The sequence below is a fragment of the Pelobates fuscus genome, chromosome 7 (assembly GCF_036172605.1).
Source record: "Pelobates fuscus isolate aPelFus1 chromosome 7, aPelFus1.pri, whole genome shotgun sequence".
Classification (NCBI taxonomy): domain Eukaryota; kingdom Metazoa; phylum Chordata; class Amphibia; order Anura; family Pelobatidae; genus Pelobates; species Pelobates fuscus.
The window spans coordinates 441948-462706 of record NC_086323.1 but is presented as its reverse complement, the minus strand read 5'-3'; the positions used below and the strand labels follow the sequence as shown (position 1 = coordinate 462706).

General features: G+C 43.7%; 1 protein-coding gene across 4 annotated transcripts in view; it reads right to left on the bottom strand.

Annotated features, from left to right (window-relative positions):
* COL24A1 (collagen type XXIV alpha 1 chain) overlaps window positions 1–20759 on the bottom strand; it is an 808926-nt gene that overhangs the window by 408586 nt on the left and 379581 nt on the right. For all 4 annotated transcript variants that reach the window (XM_063427613.1, XM_063427615.1, XM_063427616.1 and 1 more), the window contains one exon: window positions 16432–16485. In XM_063427613.1, the coding sequence (XP_063283683.1) occupies window positions 16432–16485 (54 nt within the window). The remainder of the gene's footprint in view (window positions 1–16431; window positions 16486–20759) is intronic.

The window sequence follows — 20759 nt, the reverse complement described above, 5'->3', positions numbered from 1 at the left end:
AACCCCGCTAGCTGCCATGCCGGAGTGTGCAGGGGGCACAGTCTGTACTGAGAATAACCCCGCTAGCTGCCATGCCGGAGTGTGTAGGGGGCACAGTCTGTACTGAGAATAACCCCGCTAGCTGCCATGCCAGAGTTGGAGGGGGGCACAGTCTGTACTGAGTATAACCCCGCTAGCTGCCATGCCGGAGTGTGTAGGGGGCACGGTCTGTACTGAGAATAACCCCGCTAGCTGCCATGCCGAAGTGTGTAGGGGGCACGGTCTGTACTGAGAATAACCCCGCTAGCTGCCATGCCGGAGTGTGTAGGGGGCACAGTCTGCAAGACTCCCATCAGAGGCCGTAGGGCTAGTTATAAAGCCATTCTGCTGACAAACTCACACATACACAGTTACACAGACATACTCGTCCATGAATATACTGTTCACTCATTCCCATTTACGTATTCATTCTCAAACAAACACAGAAATTCAATAACACTGAATTACATCCAATTTGACAAATTCTGGTGAAAATATCTGTTTCCACTTGAATGGCAAATGTTCCATTTGTTAAAGCTTATTCTGGTTAGATTTTGGTAAAACTGACCGAACCTGCACGGACTGATTGGATGCATTTGGTGTCCGGTTACAAAGTATAGGATTCTGAATATTAATAAAGCACGATTTCCAAATAACAAATTTGGGGCTAATTAGCGAATTATCGCTCACCTGATTTTAGCAGTGCTAGCAGCCAGCCGCCACTTTAAAATGGGAGGACAAATTATAAATAAAATACACGATATTATATTTACCTCTGATTATATTACGTCACGTTCCCGCTCCTTACAGTTTCATAGCAGGTCATTTATAAGATAAGTAAAATGTCAGATTTTCCTAATGAGGCCTGAACTCCCCCTCACTGAGACGGGGGTCTCAGTAATAACACATCGATCCCTCAAGCTTTGAGACGGGGGTCTCAGTAATAACACATCGATCCCTCAAGCATTGAGACGGGGGTCTCAGTAATAACACATCGATCCCTCAAGCTTTGAGACGGGGGTCTCAGTAATAACACATCGATCCCTCAAGCTTTGAGACGGGGGTCTCAGTAATAACACATCGATCCCTCAAGCTTTGAGACGGGGGTCTCAGTAATAACACATCGATCCCTCAAGCTTTGAGACGGGGGTCTCAGTAATAACACATCCATCCCTCAAGCTTTGAGACGGGGGTCTCAGTAATAACACATCGATCCCTCAAGCTTTGAGACGGGGGTCTCAGTAATAACACATCGATCCCTCAAGCTTTGAGACGGGGGTCTCAGTAATAACACATCCATCCCTCAAGCTTTGAGACGGGGGTCTCAGTAATAACACATTGATCCCTCAAGCTTTCATACTCGGCGGAGACTCTGGGCATTTATTTTATTAGCAATTTGATCCCTGAAGAAGTCTGAACAATACAGAATAAATACGTTTTTATTCGCTTAGCAAATATACTCCAGAACAAAGTTTGGTATAACACAATATACAAATATATATATATATATATATATATATATATATCTTTTATTTAAAAAGTCCTGGTATAAGGTGTTGGGGGGGTGGGTGGGTAATATAAGCTGTGATTCTCTGTATCCAGCTCCTAATTGGTGTTTTCACCTCTGTTCTTTGTGTAATATTGTATCCACCTTAAAAACAATAGGGAAATGGAAACATAGTGGGATACAGTAAATTTATTCAAACCCCCTCCTAAATGCCCTATATTAAAACTCTTACAAGCGAATATGTCGGCACTTGCCTTCAAGTACCACTAAAACAGCAAAAAGTACGGTATGATATTCAGGCGACAGTTCAAGGTTACCGCTTGGTGAAATCACCGCTCCGATCCGCTCAGTGCACTTGATGTATATCCCATGCTCTGTTCGGGATGGTCGTGATCCTTAAAGTTATATAACCTTTATATTGAAACAGGTTAAAAGTCTGAATGTTTTACAATGTGGTCAGATTCCCCACATATCTCACTAACTTTCCACATCATTGATAAAAGTGCTCAAATAGCAAAACACACCGTACATACCCCTATAAAAAATAATAAGATAAAATATAACCACTAAAACGAAAATATCGCCTATTGAAGACGGAATAGATTAAATCATGGTCCCATAGAGGTATACTGCTTACTTATTATATCAATGATACTTAGTTGCCATATTTCTTATGGGACAATTGTATGAATCCTTTACAAAAATCATAAAAAGGGAATGATGTCTCTGAGATCTAAGTGCCAAGATGGATATATCTACCATTGACTCATGTATTCGTAGAAATATATAGAGTTATAAAAACACGCGTCTGATTTGTCATACTGCCAGTAATATCGAGTGAGTGTTCTCTTCGCACATTGCTTCATTATACAATGTAAATCTTATATTTATGCAAACACTTGTTTCAGGTGTCATTTAATTATCCACATCATTAAAACAAACATTTACGAAAGATCTCTTTCCTAATTTTAGGGAAAACCTAGGTTTCCTATTTCACCCATTAGAGACATATCTGATACAAAGGTCTACAATAAACTGATGATCCTTAAAATACAATACTATTCAGAAAAGAAGCAGGTTAGACAATACTTAAAGAAACATTCATAAAAGAGTACGAGTAAAGGAAAAAGACAAATTTAAAAGAAAAAAAGGGGAGCACAGCCCACGTGTAATAACCGGAATATTTCTTTTAAAAACTCATGGCGCTAACAATCAGAGTGTAAATTTAACAGATACCATGAGGTATATGAAATATTTGAAAAAAATAAATAAAAATATGGCTAGAAATAATCCTGGCCGTGAGCAATAATTAATACTTTCTGGTTTATAAAATATTTGCAAATTCAAAGTCTGCATTCAGTCCGAACAGCACAAAAGTTTTTAGTGTGTTAATCCAAAACATTTCTTTGTAGGGGAGTTGTTTAACTATTTCTCCTCCTCTCCTCGTGTGATGAAAGCACCTTCGTCACTGGGGTTTAGAGAGGCCTGCTTGCCAGCCTCTAGCCCTTTGACTATGACCCCTGGGATGGATTGCCCTTTAAAAACACTATTTGTGCATATTAGGACTTGGCACAATGCCCCATTTAAACTTTCGAAGTGGTTGAAGTGGAACTTCGAACCACTGAACAGCCGGACCACACACAAGTGGAGTGTGCAGCGTATTTACCTCTGAGGTTGGGAGTTAACCGCAGCCAAATTGCCGAATGGCTGGGTGGTCGCCGTTAGTATAGTCAAACGCATTCAGCTGTGTTTTGTCGTTGAGTTCCCTTTTCCAGGACTTCGACTCCTCGACAGGAGTTTAACGGCGTCCGACAATTTGAATGGCACTTTAACATTGGCTATTTGCACGAACGGTTCTTGTTCGACTATTTGAACGGAACTTAGACGTTGAAAATAGACCGTAAAAACAAAGAGAACGTTACCTGCGCTCTCTTTGTTTTTACTATGTATTTTGAGCTCTTGGATACTAAGCTACTGCTGCTGTAAGCGCAATGCTTTATATTTGTGATTGAAAATAGAGCGGCTGCACAGCCTAATTCTCTGGAACTGTTTTGGGTATGAATATGTGCGTGCGGTTGGTCAAAAGAGACCTCCAGGAATTTCCTGAACCCCTGCTCTGATCTGGGTGAGTTTTGGATATGTTTTTCATCCAGATCAGGGCTATCCGGGGATATGTTATGTTTTGGGGTGTTTTCTGTACTTTGGGGAAAATGTGTGTCTTTCTGCCTGTAGATAATGAGGTTATTGTATTATCTACCTTAATTGTATCACAGGCAGAGAGGAGGGATTGTGTAATGTATGTGGGAGTGTCGTTCCTTGTTACACTGTTTTCATTGGCTTACATGTTTTGTGTCTCGGTGCCCAACTAGGTCCACCTTTGCTGTAAAACTTGTATAAAAGACCAGTATGTGCCATTAAACTCTCTGTTCCTGATTTACCCTCAATCTAGAGTTTTGACTCTTATTGGGGGAAACTGCTACAAGGGATTGCTATGCTCTTAATACTCCCTTGAATAATCACTAGCTCTTGTAAGAGCTGTTCCTTCTTTGCTCTCTGGAGGAAGAGAGGTTCACTCACTGGAACCTGGAGCCTTGTCGTAGGTCCAGGGTGGGTAGGAGACGGCAAGACCCCAACTAAGCTGCGGCGTTACATGGGGTCAGCAGTACTTATGTCTGGAGAAGTGCTTGGAGCCTTTGGTAAGCACTAGGTGCATCCGTCGGCGGAGGTACCCAACCGGGGTACAGGAAGCTCCGTTACACCATGGAATATTGTTTTTAAGGTGGATACGATATTACACACAGGACATAGAGGTGAAAACACCAATTAGAAGCTGGATACAGAAGCAAATTGAGAATTACAGCTTATATATTTCCCCCAGACACCTATTTAAATAAAATTTTTATAAATATTGTGTGTTACGACACTCACCGCCAGGTAGATGAAGCCGCCGTTTAGTGAATAATCCCCTTTCTCCAGAAATGCAGTTTTAATCCAGCCGATCGTCAAACTCCCGAACGGAGCATACGAACGCGGCAACTCCCGATCAGCAATTCAGTCGAACTCCTTCCACAATTAGAAATAACGAAAGCGCTGTCCCAATAATAACTCCCTCCACAAACGAGACCAAGCTCCGTCTTGAAGGTCAAACAGGAATGTATTTAATGGGGGCTACCTGCCCGGTATTTATGCGGGTCTCCACATGGAAGACTGTACAATATATTGGACAGTAGCCAATCGCAGTGGCTTCAACATAAGCCCTTCCCATCTTACCCATAAATCCTTCTTCTCTATCCCGGAGATAATTGGGAAGAAACTCAATTATCTCCCAGGATAGAGACAATCGCCATCTTGAAATACAATAAGAAAATTACAGTGAAATACATAACTTCAGAAATACCGAATGCATATGGTTCGTGTAACGTATCCCCAGATAGCCTGGATCTGAGTGCGTATTTCTACCGAATAGTGCTCAGATCCGATGTACCTAGTCGAATCGCCATGGAGTCAAAGTCTTTCACAAGTCCTTCGGTATACGAATGACTCCATGGGATGGCTATCTGGGTAAAGTCCATACGAATGTTATAAAACTCCCTAACTGACCAGTGTTCGTATGCCTCGACGAAATAGAAGGCGGGCGGCAGCTTCCAGCGGTGTTCGGCAGATAAAGTGTCCGTTTTTAGTTCCATAGGATTTACACCGAACACTGCTGATTCTCCTCGTGTCCCAAAATGGCTGCCGCCTCGTGGTCGGCATACGAACGACGACCACCCGTATGAATGGAATGGAGAGGTGTCTGTGGTTAACCACAACATTCTAATTGGGGCCAAGAGGTTAACCAGCAGCACACTCCTCTCCTGGGTGGCCGTTTGTTCGGCAGTTTCATTCGGTAGTCCAGTATCACATGAACAGGGGCATACGGACAGGAAATCCAGCAAAATTAAGGCAAACAGACGGACCAACAATATAAATCCATATAGATGGATCTGTCACATTGTGTTATGTTCTGGGGTATATTCGCTAAGCGCTTACACTTTTTGTGTCCTATTTTATCCTTTGTCAGAATCTGGGAGATTCTGTTGGTGTTTAAGCAGCTTTTATCTTTATTTTTATCTTTAACTCATTGGGTTTTTTTTTTTTTAAAGTTCTCAAAGCAGTTTATTGAGCAGGATAAATGACAGTATAAAACATGCAAAAAAGTGCAATATTTAGAGTGGACACGCAGGTCCTAACAGGGATAGTACTGCGTCATAGCTTACAATTAATTTAACGGTACGAGATTCCATGAAGCAGAGGAGATATTGGTGGTATGCATTATGATAAAGTTTTAGTAAAGTGAACAGTGTAAGCATTTTATGACTTTAGGTATACGGAGTAGCTGTCAGTTACTTTGTCTGTGAACAGCAATCCCCAGAGTGTAGGTATCCCTTCCCCCAAGCATGAGCCAAGGCTTCAAAAAAGGTGCAAGTAGGGGGCAGAGCCTGACAAGCAAGTGAGTAAGACGTGCTCTGCTTGAGCTCCCGCCGATTGGAACACTCACAGCCTAAAATCTGGGGGTGAAACGCAGAAGGACCCGCATACTGCGGCTGTATAGCTTGGGGAACCCAGCATACACCCGCAGACACCCCACTTGCCACCCAGAATGCCTGGGAACCGAGACGGCGGACTGGAGCCTACAGGATGGACGGGCTGGGAAGACGGCCGCTTCCCACTCGCCACACCGGGCCACAGGCAGGCACCAAGCATCCCCCACCCCTATGGACCGGGGGGGGAATATACCGGTCCCCGCCACACGGAGCTGGCCCTGCTACACACCTGCAGTCGGCCGACAGCCGACACCAACAGACTGGAGGTGAGGGCCTCCAAAATGGCGGACACAAGCGGCTGCAAAACTCGTGGCATGCAGCAACAGCCTGTAACATCCATTCACATCCTTAAAGCGAGAGACTCCCTGGAGGAAATCTTTGACCGGTTCTGGGCTAAGTTAATGCGACCAGTCAGGGTCATATACACCCCCGACCCAAATAAAGCGCAAGCCTGCAGCACCAGGAGGCTTGGGAAACCTCTGAAGGGTTCCAAGGTGACCTATACCTCTGCAACTGCAAATGCCCGCCTGGACAGAGGGCACAGAGGGGACAAACCCACAGGTACCGGCCACATAAGCCGAGGGCCGTAGGAACCACGCGAAGACACACGCCCGACCGATATAAGGCCCAACGCACCCGTCCGTCGGAAAAGATCCTGAAAGGACCCCAGGCTCATGGCCTGAAAGTACCAGCCCTCACACTGACCCAGGGCCGAGGAGGCACCATGCCTGCAAGGAGCTGCACAGCAGACCCACTGAATCCCACTGAACGCTCCCTTACCCAGCAGCGCACAGGGATCGGATGATCCACACACCGTGTTATGACTGGCTGGAAAACGCGGCTGCCGAATAGACATAGTAGGACTGACATGCTTACACTTTACCCAGGACTACTAACCTACTCATGTATTTTGTGTTTTCATACCATATACAGCAGCTAAAGCCATGTTCTGTGCCTTGCAAGTGCTAACTATGATTTCCTTTTTGTTACTTACCGTTTATATTGAGTTTTAGTAATGTGACTAGCATAGACTGCAAGCACAGATCTACCCAAGCCAGTGCACTGCTAAGGTTTTTAGTCTTGCTTGTTATGGCACTAACCATCAGCTCTATTACATCCCTAGACACGTTGAACAAGCCTGTTCCCTAAATGTTCAATATTAATATTTTATTTTAGAATTAGTGCTGATTCAGCGAATCGTTCAGCTTGTGATTTTAAACAGCACACAGACAAGATGTGCATCAGCTAAGTATGCAACCTCATAATACTTCAATAATGCCAGCTGGGTTATGCTAAATGAATAACCTGCCTCCCTTATCTCTTAGCTGACATGTCGGTTCCACTCTTGACTAATCTACAATAACATATAAAATGTTGACCATTATGCTTGCAATCGCTGTTGTGGCATTGCTTGTTGCTATGTACTTTTCTTGCACAATAAAATAAAGAATAAAAAAAAAAAAAAGAAAGGTGCAAGTAGGTCTGGTTTATTGAGGGCTACCTGCCTGGTATTTTTGGACACTCCCCTAGGGGACCTGATGGAACAATGGGACACATTGGATATTAGCCAATCACAGACAATACAAACAAAACACTCCCACAGTGACATCACAATCCCTCCTCTCTATCCCGGAGATAATTGGGAAGTAATCAAATTATCTCCCAGGACAGAGGCAAGACTCCATTAACCACATGGTTACAGAAAGACATAAAATTACACAATGTTACAATTACTACATAAAACATATACATGCAACATATCCCCAGATAGCTTAGATCTGAGCGCACATTATTAACAAATGGCGCTCAGATCACATACATACAGTTCAATCGCCATGGAGCCAAAGTCTTTTCCACAGTCTTTCGTTACACGAATAGGCTCCATGGCATAGCTATCTGGGGTAGCACTTCTCACATACTGAAAGTCCCGAACGCCCTGGCAGAAATACACAAATAAACCTTTCTGCAGGGTAAAATACAGCTATCAGCAGAGAGGCCATAGTCGGAAGGCAGGAGGCTAGCCAGTAGTCCCCTCCAGGCACAAGTGGCGAAGGGCACTTCGTCACAGGCCTCCTTGCGTGTCCACTTCAGTCTGGAGCAGGTCACTGCTGAGGTGATAGATGCTGTAAGGGAGGTCGCCTGCGTTTGGAGGTCAGTTTTAGTGACCATCGTCGCCGCCAGTCTTCGGATATCTGCACCTATATCCACCAACGTGGGTTGCTCGGGCTCTGAGCTAGTGGAAGCAGTGGATATAGGCACCATCATGGAGCTGTGTGCCTCGTGGGTAGGCCCCAGTGGGATTTGGAGGAAATCATCCATCGGGCCCGACATCGAGGATGGGGGGGTGCACCCCTAGGGGTCTGCGGGTGGTTCTGTCACTTAGTGCACCCCATTGAGCAGGTTAATTTGGCTGTAGCTTGCTATTAGGAGCTTGGTGGCAAGGAGCTCAAGGTTTAGACTTCCATGTTGCTCGGAGTCCAGACCACGCTCTCCTCCTTTAACTCATTATCACTGTAGTTAAACTATTTTATTCTGCTCTCTTGTCTGTACATTATGTTTTGTTTTGTTTTTTTACACTTTTTTTTTTTTTTTTTATTCTTCATTTTTGTTGTGCACAGAAGTAACAAGAAGCCTTGGTGCGCCACAACAGTGACATCAGGATAAGATGGTAAACATTTGTAATACAGGTTGTAGCATTCGTTAGTCAGGCACATTTTTAGGTTAATGAGATCGATATTTCAACAGTTTAGGTTCTCGTTTGGATTAAATGATTTAGCAATATGCACATATCAGGGAAGAGTATTCAGAGGAGTGACAAACACCTGTAATGTACAATCCTAATATAAACACGCTGTACAGTTAAATATATGCTAAATGTGTGACAGTAGTGTGACCAGAGAGATATTGCACATTTTATATTATTAGAGAAAAAACATAGTTGCACGAAGAGCCTATACGTCTCAGCTGTTAGTATTGTAGTATCTGGCTAATCCTGCAGCTCTCACAGTTAACGTGCTTAGTGGGTATGGCTAGACCCTGTTGCTAAAGTGTGTCATTGTTGTCACATCTAGCCTTAATTAGCTGAGTGTGCTATAGCAAGATTTAACAAATTATGAATCCACTGGTAACGATTATTTACAAAAAGAAAACACTAATCAATTGAAAAGAACTGCTGTGATACTGTAGGCTAGTTGCGTAGAAGGGCTTGGAGTTTGCCTTTAGGCCTGTGCTAGCGTATGAGGATTATTTAAGGTTAACATGCCAGAGAAAAAGTGATATTTGGACTGCAGACCCGGCAAGGTATCTGGGTATTCTGGCATTATCTGGTAATAGCCGGGAAATGTGCTCACATGGAACAATTTTAGGCCTGTCATCCGTGGGGCAGGGTGATAGGTACTTCAACCTATGCCCAGTGTGGGAATGTCTCGATTGCCGGTACAGTTGACCCCGGCGGTGGAGTCCCTGGGCTTGATTCCAGCACTAGCGGTCGTCAGCGAGGCTTTCCTGCGCAGCTGGCACTGCTCGGAGGTGGCTCTTGGGTCTCTTAGAGGGAGCTCCGCTGCGTCTCCTGTGTGATGTGCTTCGGTGCTTCCAGCCCTTATCGAGGTTTGTGTTGCCTGTAGTTGGGCATTGGTCAGAGGTGGGGGAACGTTGGTGGCGAGGCGGACACCCCCTCCAGCCCCAGGCCTTTTTGGGAGTCAACATCTCTGGTCCACAGACCCGGTTGCCCTGGTGGGCTGAGTCCCTCCCGGTTCGGGAACGGCAGGTGGCCCCGATGGTGCGCCGTTGCCTGCGGCGGGGAGTCCTCCGCCGATGTGGGCGATGTCTCATGGTCAAGCCCATGGTGGCCCTCAGCCCGGGTAGGCCAGTAGTAGGACAGACGGGCTTATGAGTAACTGTTAGGCCCAAGGGAGCTCTCCTGCTCCCGCCCCCACTCCTCTGATCAACTATTTGTGTTTGGGGTGATAACGGAGCTCTGTGTTTCTCCAGAGCATCCCAGAAGCGCTGGAAATGCTCATCAAGTCTCTGTAAGAGTCGGTCCACGGAGCTATGAGGGTATGTGTCAGGCTGCTGTGCCACATGGTTTGGCTGATCGCCCCAGGACCGCTCTCGGCCTTGTACCCCAGAGGCATTGGCAGCCGCCATCTTGTGGAGTGTGGTTGCCGCGGAACAGGCGGTTGGTGCTTGGAGCGATTATGCAGGGCAGTCCAGTGGAGACCGGGATAACCCCCACCGGTCCAGAGGGGGGGAGCAGGAGTTTTGCTTTGCAGGGTGAGTGGAGTGGGGAAGTCGGACGTACCTCCCCCTCTCAAGTTGGTAGGCCTCAAACTGCCGCTGCGGTGTCCGGTAGCCGAGGGTCCCGAGAGAGGTCTCAAACGATTCAGCAGGGTGCCCCCCAAGTAGGTATCAGCTCAGCTCGAAGCTCCCAGCCCGGCAACCCAAGATATCATCGGGGATTCATCAACTGCTGCAGGAGCTCTTACAAAGCATGTCTGTTTAGTTCAGGAGTCAGACTCCGCCCCCCTGTTTTTTTTTATTGTTTTATGTCTTTTTTGGTGATATTGGGATGTTTGTGAAATGGTGTGAAGCACTATTTTATGGAGATGTTCGGTTTTATTCCTAAATACCTGTAAGTGCATTTTCTGTTAAAGCTATTTTAATTTGAAATGTACACACGTTTGGTTTTCTCTCTGTATCTCTGTATCGGTATATGTGTGAAGAGAATAATACAATTAGCAATATTCAAATTGGGAATACAGCACTCATGATGGGAGATACTCCCTTTTATGTTCTTTCTAAAACCATTAAACAAAAAATATTTAGCTGTACTAGATTATGTATTTTTATTCTTGTCATCTGTAGAGGTTTTTGGGTTTGCAAGCAGTCACTTCTCTCGAGACTTGCCTGGGAATATTAAAAACCCGGCTCTGGTTTTCAGCCGGCTGAATCCTAGACCTTATTTGGGCTCATTCAGAGCCTTCTCTGCTAAATAGCAGTGTCCGAATGGCCCCGTACATCACCAGATAGTTTTATCCCCTTTGGTATGGGACTTTCAAAATGTATTGAATTACCCTGAGAAAGTTTATGAATTACACAAAATCAATTACACAATGCCATGCACACAAAAAAGATTCACCCCCAGACATACATGATCACATTCCCATGCTTACACTGACACACACACAAAAAGATTTACCCCCACAGACATACATGATCACATTCCCATGCTTACACTAAAACACACACAAAAAGATTCACCCCCACAGACATACATGATCACATTCCCATGCTTACACTAAAACACACACACAAAGATTTACCCCCACAGACATACATGATCACATTCCCATGCTTACACTAAAACACACACACAAAGATTCACCCCCATAGACATACATGATCACATTCCCATGCTTACACTAAAACACACACAAAAAGATTCATCCCCCCAGACAAACATGATCACATTCCCATGCTTACACTAAAACACACACAGAAAGATTTACCCCCACAGACATACATGATCACATTCCCATGCTTACACTAAAACACACACAAAAAGATTCACCCCCACAGACATACATGATCACATTCCCATGCTTACACTAAAACACACAGAGAAAGATTTACCCCCACAGACATACATGATCACATTCCCATGCTTACACTGACACACACACAAAAAGATTCACCCCCCAGACAAACATGATCACATTCCCATGCTTACACTAAAACACACACAGAAAGATTTACCCCCACAGACATACATGATCACATTCCCATGCTTACACTAAAACACACACAAAAAGATTCACCCCCACAGACATACATGATCACATTCCCAAGCTTACACTAAAACACACACAACAAGATTTACCCCCACAGACATACATGATCACATTCCCATGCTTACACTAAAACACACACACAAAGATTCACCCCCATAGACATACATGATCACATTCCCATGCTTACACTGACACACACACAAAAAGATTCACCCCCCCAGACAAACATGATCACATTCCCATGCTTACACTAAAACACACACAGAAAGATTTACACCCACAGACATACATGATCACATTCCCATGCTTACACTAAAACACACACAAAAAGATTCACCCCCACAGACAAACATGATCACATTCCCATGCTTACACTGACACACACACAAAAAGATTCACCCCCCCAGACAAACATGATCACATTCCCATGCTTACACTAAAACACACACAAAAAGATTTACCCCCACAGACATACATGATCACATTCCCATGCTTACACTAAAACACACACAGAAAGATTTACCCCCACAGACATACATGATCACATTCCCATGCTTACACTAAAACACACACAAAAAGATTCACCCCCACAGACATACATGATCACATTCCCATGCTTACACTAAAACACACAGAGAAAGATTTACCCCCACAGACATACATGATCACATTACCATGCTTACACTAAAACACACACAAAAAGATTCACCCCCACAGACATACATGATCACATCCCATGCTTACACTAAAACACACACCAAAAGATTCACCCCCACAGACAAACATGATCACATTACCATGCTTACACTAAAACACACACAAAAAGATTTACCCCCACAGACATACATGATCACATTCCCATGCTTACACTAAAACACACACAAAAAGATTCACCCCCACAGACATACATGATCACATTCCCAAGCTTACACTAAAACACACACAACAAGATTTACCCCCACAGACATACATGATCACATTCCCATGCTTACACTAAAACACACACACAAAGATTCACCCCCATAGACATACATGATCACATTCCCATGCTTACACTGACACACACACAAAAAGATTCACCCCCCCAGACAAACATGATCACATTCCCATGCTTACACTAAAACACACACAGAAAGATTTACACCCACAGACATACATGATCACATTCCCATGCTTACACTAAAACACACACAAAAAGATTCACCCCCACAGACAAACATGATCACATTCCCATGCTTACACTGACACACACACAAAAAGATTCACCCCCCCAGACAAACATGATCACATTCCCATGCTTACACTAAAACACACACAAAAAGATTTACCCCCACAGACATACATGATCACATTCCCATGCTTACACTAAAACACACACAGAAAGATTTACCCCCACAGACATACATGATCACATTCCCATGCTTACACTAAAACACACACAAAAAGATTCACCCCCACAGACATACATGATCACATTCCCATGCTTACACTAAAACACACAGAGAAAGATTTACCCCCACAGACATACATGATCACATTACCATGCTTACACTAAAACACACACAAAAAGATTCACCCCCACAGACATACATGATCACATTACCATGCTTACACTAAAACACACACAAAAAGATTTACCCCCACAGACATACATGATCACATTACCATGCTTACACTAAAACACACACAAAAGGATTCACCCCCACAGACATACATGATCACATTCCCATGCTTACACTAAAACACACACAAAAAGATTTACCCCCACAGACATACATGATCACATTCCCATGCTTACACTAAAACACACACAAAAAGATTCACCCCCACAGACATACATGATCACATTCCCAAGCTTACACTAAAACACACACAAAAAGATTTACCCCCACAGACATACATGATCACATTCCCATGCTTACACTAAAACACACACAAAAAGATTCACCCCCACAGACATACATGATCACATTCCCAAGCTTACACTAAAACACACACAAAAAGATTTACCCCCACAGACATACATGATCACATTCCCATGCTTACACTAAAACACACACACAAAGATTCACCCCCATAGACATACATGATCACATTCCCATGCTTACACTGACACACACACAAAAAGATTCACCCCCCCAGACAAACATGATCACATTCCCATGCTTACACTAAAACACACACAAAAAGATTTACCCCCACAGACATACATGATCACATTCCCATGCTTACACTAAAACACACACAAAAAGATTCACCCCCACAGACATACATGATCACATTCCCATGCTTACACTAAAACACACACAGAAAGATTTACCCCCACAGACATACATGATCACATTACCATGCTTACACTAAAACACACACAAAAAGATTCACCCCCACAGACATACATGATCACATCCCATGCTTACACTAAAACACACACCAAAAGATTCACCCCCACAGACAAACATGATCACATTACCATGCTTACACTAAAACACACACAAAAAGATTCACCCCCACAGACATACATGATCACATTCCCATGCTTACACTGACACACACACACAAAAAGATTTACCCCCACAGACAAACATGATCACATTCCCATGCTTACACTAAAACACACACAAAAAGATTTACCCCCACAGACATACGTGATCACATCCCCATGCTTACACTAAAACACACACAAAAAGATTCACCCCCACAGACATAAATGATCACATTCCCATGCTTACACTGACACACACACAAAAAGATTCACCCCCCCACAGACAAACATGATCACATTCCCATGCTTACACTAAAACACACACAAAAAGATTTACCCCCACAGACATACGTGATCACATTCCCATGCTTACACTAAAACACACACACAAAGATTCCTCCCCACAGACATACATGATCGCATTCCCATGCTTACACTGACACACACACAAAAAGATTCACCCCCACAGACAAACATGATCACATTCCCATGCTTACACTGACACACACACAAAAAGATTCACCACCACAGACATACATAATCACATTCCCATGCTTACACTAAAACACACACAAAAAGATTCACCCCCACAGACATACATGATCACATTCCCATGCTTACACTAAAACACACACAAAAAGATTCACCCCCACAGACATACATGATCACATTACCATGCTTACACTAAAACACACACAAAAAGATTCACCCCCACAGACATACATGATCACATCCCATGCTTACACTAAAACACACACAAAAAGATTTACCCCCCCAGACATACATGATCACATTCCCATGCTTACACTAAAACACACAGAGAAAGATTTACCCCCACAGACATACATGCTCACATTCCCAGACTTACACACTCACATGCACACTGATGCACAGACATACACTCAGATGCACATTGCCATACACTCATACATACGCTCAGATACACATGTACGCACAGACATAAAGAGACACAAACGCAAATACATACGCTGCCTGTGTGCACATTATTTTGAGGCAGAATTGTGGTTTTCCTGGGCTCCTCTATTTGCGTGGCTCTGTGTGTGTGTCTGCTCTGGGAGGAAGTGATTTAAGATCACTTGGAGTCAGCTCAGCCAGGTTGTTCAGGGGCCCCGCAAGTGTGGTTCATTAACACAGTCCAGTTTGGAGAGAAAGTTATACTATATTGGACTACATATTGTGAAATGGCTCCATGCGATCTCCAGTGTTGATCTAGACTCCTGAACACATCACAGGCATTCATGCCCTGATGGTGGCCTTTACAGCCTTGACACTACTGAGAATAGTACAGACAGGGGCACAGTCTGGACAAGACTGGAGTGAGCTGAATGAAAGTACACTGTTAGTTTTTCAACTACAGAGATACAACAAGCCACCAACACACACACACACTTGTGCAACTTCTCATTCCCTTTTCATTAGACAAAGAACCACCATGTCCATTCTAGTGGAATATGATGCATTTTTAGAAGTCTTTAATAATTCTAGATTATAGAACAAAGAGTACAGTAAATCAGAGAACGATGTTACATAGAACAAATGATTAACATATATATTTCAATAAAAAGGAATTATATCTGGGGGAAATATTGTTCACGGTGATGATTACACAGGTGGGAACTGTAGGTACTGGAATGGGGTCAGGTAGACAGGGAGGAGCCAGTATGGGGGATGATTTAAGGAAAAAGGTTGCGTATAGGTCAGTCTTGAGGAGTCTACAAAAAGATGAAAACGAGGTGGCTGAGGATGTGTGGAGGGAGCTTGTCCCATTAGTAGCAGGCTAGATGTGCAAATTAATGGAGTTGGGAAGGAGTATATGGGTATAAGGTGGGATAAAGGATGTGGAGAAGCAGAGGTAATAGGGACCTAGCATGATACGAGACATGGATGAGGAGGAGCAAGGGATGTGTATACAAGATTAAGTTATTTAAGAACATTGTCGAATCAGAAGTCAACAGAGTTTTTGTTTAAGAAGGGACATGGCATGACTAAAGCACAGCAGGTCGAGTAGGATGTTGGTACTGAAACAATTACCTCTGGGCCAGGGGGGCCAGGTAGTCCTTGCAGTCCTCGTTCTCCAGCTTTCCCCTATAGTGTTACATACATAAAGGATTATTAAAATATATACACATGTTGGACATTATTACACAACCATTTCATGGTTATTAGACTATTAAAGTTTTCAGTTGTATCTGCCACTAATTTTTTTGGCATCATGTTAACAACAAAATCTTGATTATTTGTGCGTGTATCTCATTGCTCTTAAAAAATAAAGGCTCCCGTGCAAAAACACTCCACATGAAACAATAGAAAGCACACCGCCATTACTAAATTATGAGAATGTGTAGTGTGTGAAAAAAACAATTTTCAACATAACCCTACGTTGGGTATGTTTAGGTCTAAGGACCGTTGTTTAGTCCACTCTTTAAATGATTTTAAAAATGAAAATAACCAAATAAATGTAAAAAAAAACTGAAATAGTATTAACAAGGGGAGTCACAGAAAATGTCACCCTTCTTTCTTCATCTAAGCTGTGACAAACTGCCATTTGCCACTGGGCATTGGAGAGGACTGATTGCTAGCCTCCTGTCCTGCGACTATGGCCCTGCAATGTATTGCCCTTTAAGAACTGTATTTGGGCATAATGGACTCATATTCTACTGTTTCTGGCCCTTTAACTGTGTTGTACAAAGAAAGGGTTTGTACTTTTAAACTGGCACTTCGGATGCAGTCGAAGTGCTGAAGTCGACGAAGTGTCGAAGTTGTCGAAGTGGCCGCCATTCGACAAACGAACACGTGGCGGTGGCCATTTTAAACTTATTCGAACTCGGTCAGCGGTGTGTGCAGCCAAATCTATGGAACTGTTTTCGGCTACCCAATTGCATGAACACAGCTGACCCGTACCTTCTTCGACACCGCGGCTGGAGACTAAGTCCCGTTCGAAGATTCTAACACTCGTTCGAATGGGACTTAGTCATTTTCTCGGTGCAAAATAGACCGACCGCACAGCCCAAATCCATGGAACTGTTTTGGGCATGAATTGTGCTTGCGGTCGGTCATAAAGGACTTATACCTATCTCCCGAACGGCTGAGCGGAATCAAATGATTTTTGGGTATGTTTGTATTTGGAATGTGCTGATTAATAATATGTAACAATATTTTATTAATATTGGATGTATAGTTTTAAAGTTGTGAAAGTTGGGTAAAAAGTATGTTTAAACTGTACGGATAATTGGGTTACCTCTCAGGCTAAGGGGAGGAGATGTGTGGGATGTAACCATTGTGTGATTGGGTAATGTATAATTGTCTGTGGGCGTCTCCCTTGCATGGGAGAATTGCATAAAAGCAGAGTGTGTGCCATTAAACCTGAGTTCTACTTCACCCTCAATCTGAGTCCTGTCTCTTATTGGGGGAATCTGCTACAAGGGATTGCTATGCTCTGCATACTCCCTTAGCTAATCACTTCTAAGCTATTTTAAGAGCTTGTTCCTGCTTGGAGGAGGGGTTCACCCACTGGAACCTGGAGCCTTGTCGTAGGTCCAGGGTGGGTAGGAGACGGCGAGACCCCAACCAAGCTGCGGCGGATCGTGGGGTCTGCGGTGGTTGTGGTGTCTGCGGAGCGCTTGGAGCCCTCTGTAAGCGCTAGGAGCATCCTTCAACGGAGGTACCCAGTCGGGGTACCAGGTGATCCCTTACATAAGCTATTACCCTTCCCCTAGAAGTAATAAGTAGGAGGCTATGGGATCTCGAAGCCCAACAATAAATAAATAAACCAGGTTAGAACTTGTCCCCTAAGCCTCAGAGCTACAAAGTCCAGATGGTGCAAAATCCTGATGGCAATAAGAACATACCCCATCCACCACTTAGATAGGACCCAGTGTTCTGGTCCAAAATAGTTAGACTCCCAAAAAAATAAAACATTCATGTCTATACTATTAATCATAAACATAAAATTAAGGATTTTATTTAACATGCAACTCTAAGAATATAATATATTTACTCAAATGATATGTAGAAAATACATATTTATCCACATGGTCATTGAAGTAAATATAGTATATTCTTAGAGTTGCATATAACAAGAGCCCTACATATCTGCATACAGACCTTATGAAAATGGTTTTGAAAACCATAGCATGTCCTCACATTTTAAAGATTGTCATAATATGGATTCAAGAAGTTTATAGGAATTCATGGGAATAAAAATGTAAAAAAGATAAAAAAATAGAGATAAATTGGAGATGAAGTTATTTTTTTTATAATTCTTTATTTTTGTTGTGCGAGCATTATATCTTGCTTGAATAGCCACTACAGCTATAACAAGCCCAAAGGCAACATTGTATAAAATCAGCATGGCATATATAATAAGTGCACATTGTTAAAAGGTAAGAGTCAAGTATAAAATAAAACATCAGCTTTTTAAGTTATGAAGAGAGCAGTTTCCATATGAACAGTAGGGTTATCGATGGCATAGGTACATTTGAGGATAAAATAAGCATGTATAAGAAGGTCTGATGTGCGTCAGTATAGCGCGATTAGTGGTAGATTGTGCGAGTCTTGCTCCGTTAGGGATAAGGCCGGTATAACTGTGCTGTGGTCGTGCAGGGAAACAAAAGTGAGTGGTCATGTGGAGGTCTGGTTTGCAATATAAGTAGTGGGGACCAATATATGGCCTAGTCTAATGTAGGCAACTAAAAAGAACAGAGGGTACCGACATGATACCTAATGTAACATATAAAACAACACCTTGTCAATAAACAAAATATGATATGGGCTGATTGGAGCTGGAGTGGGGGGGAGGGGGGGGGGGTAGTTGATAAAGTGGAGCCAGCTTTTTTTTTTCTTTTTTTCGGGTTATTCCCGGTGTCTATGGTGGGTGACCGTGGGTGTGGCCTGCCTTGTGTAAGCAGGAGGCTTGGAGTGGCATAGAGTCAGTGGTCAGTTTGTGTTGAAGGTAAACTGGAGGGGCAAATCTCAATATTTTAAGCATGCAGTAATAAAAAAAAAAAAAAAAAACATGAAAAACAAAAGTCAATGGTTCATGTAGTCTTCATCCCAGATGTGCCCCTGAGAGTTGGGACAAACGGGACAACATTGGCTGGGTCCCAAGCTGTAGTAGTCTGGGGGGTCGTAAGGCCCAATGCCGCCAGTACTGTAACAAGCGCTTACCTTTCCCCGCCGGTCCCGCGCAGCGCGCCGTTCTCCTCCCATACTTCCGGGAGTCGGCTCAGTCCTTCTGACGCCGGCCGCTCGGAACACGCCCACCTTTATGACGTGGCGCATGCGCGCTGACATCAGAAAGAAAGTGCCGCCAAAATTCAAATGTGGCTACGCTCCCGGACCTTTTGGGGGCGTGGCTTTAAAGTTAAAGTCAAAGAACCCACACTATAAAAGGGCTACCGTGACACTTGTCAGATGCCCTAGTGTGGTTCTTGTTTAAAGTCCCCTAGTGCTATTTATTACTGCTTGTCCTTCTTGGTATTTGACCCTTGGCTATCTCTCCGACTATTCTGTTTTCTGGTTTCCCATTACTTGGCTTGGATAATCGTGTGCCCGTCTTCCGTAATCCCTTGACCTCTGGCTATTCCTTTAACTATTCTCAGACGCTAGTCCGGCCACTCTAAGATCCGGTAAACGTCTTCCTGTGGGTTTCACGCTGTGTGAAGGGGTCACTGTCGTGACATTACACTAGGGCCATGGACCCTGCAGGTGTTAACCCTCTTGGGCCGGTATCTGATGACCGGTTTGAAGAACTGGACCATCGCATGGACCAGTTCGCTAGCTTTTAGGAGGACTTTTGATCCCCCAGGGAAGAGGACTAATGCTGCCAAGACCTTGTTACGTATGAGACAGGGGTCTCATTCTCTGGTTGATTACGCTCTAGAATTCCGTACACATGCGGCCAAGGTTAGATGGAATGAACAAGCGTTTGTTAACGTATTCATGAACGGGCTTTCTGATAAACTTCTAGATGAAGTTGCCACTAGAGACTTACCCAATGTGCTGGAGGAACTAATCACATATCTTTCCCACATTGATGAGCGCCTCCGACATAGACAGAATACCAGAGACAGACCTAGACGGGTGCCAGAACGCCTGGCATTGACATACCCTTCATCCGAGACAACAGCAGTCGCTCCCCCAGATCCTATGCAACTGGGAGTTATGCATTTGTCTAAGAATGAAAGACAATACCGTCGTAGGGAGGGACTATGCCTATATTGTGGCCGAAAGGGTCATTCTCGTTCAACCTGTCCCAACCGGCCGGAAAACTCCCGCACCTAAGCCCTCAAGGAGGACAGGCCTTGGGTGTAATGTGTATGTCCTCCTTTAATGATAAAAAAGAACATAGGCTTCTTCTA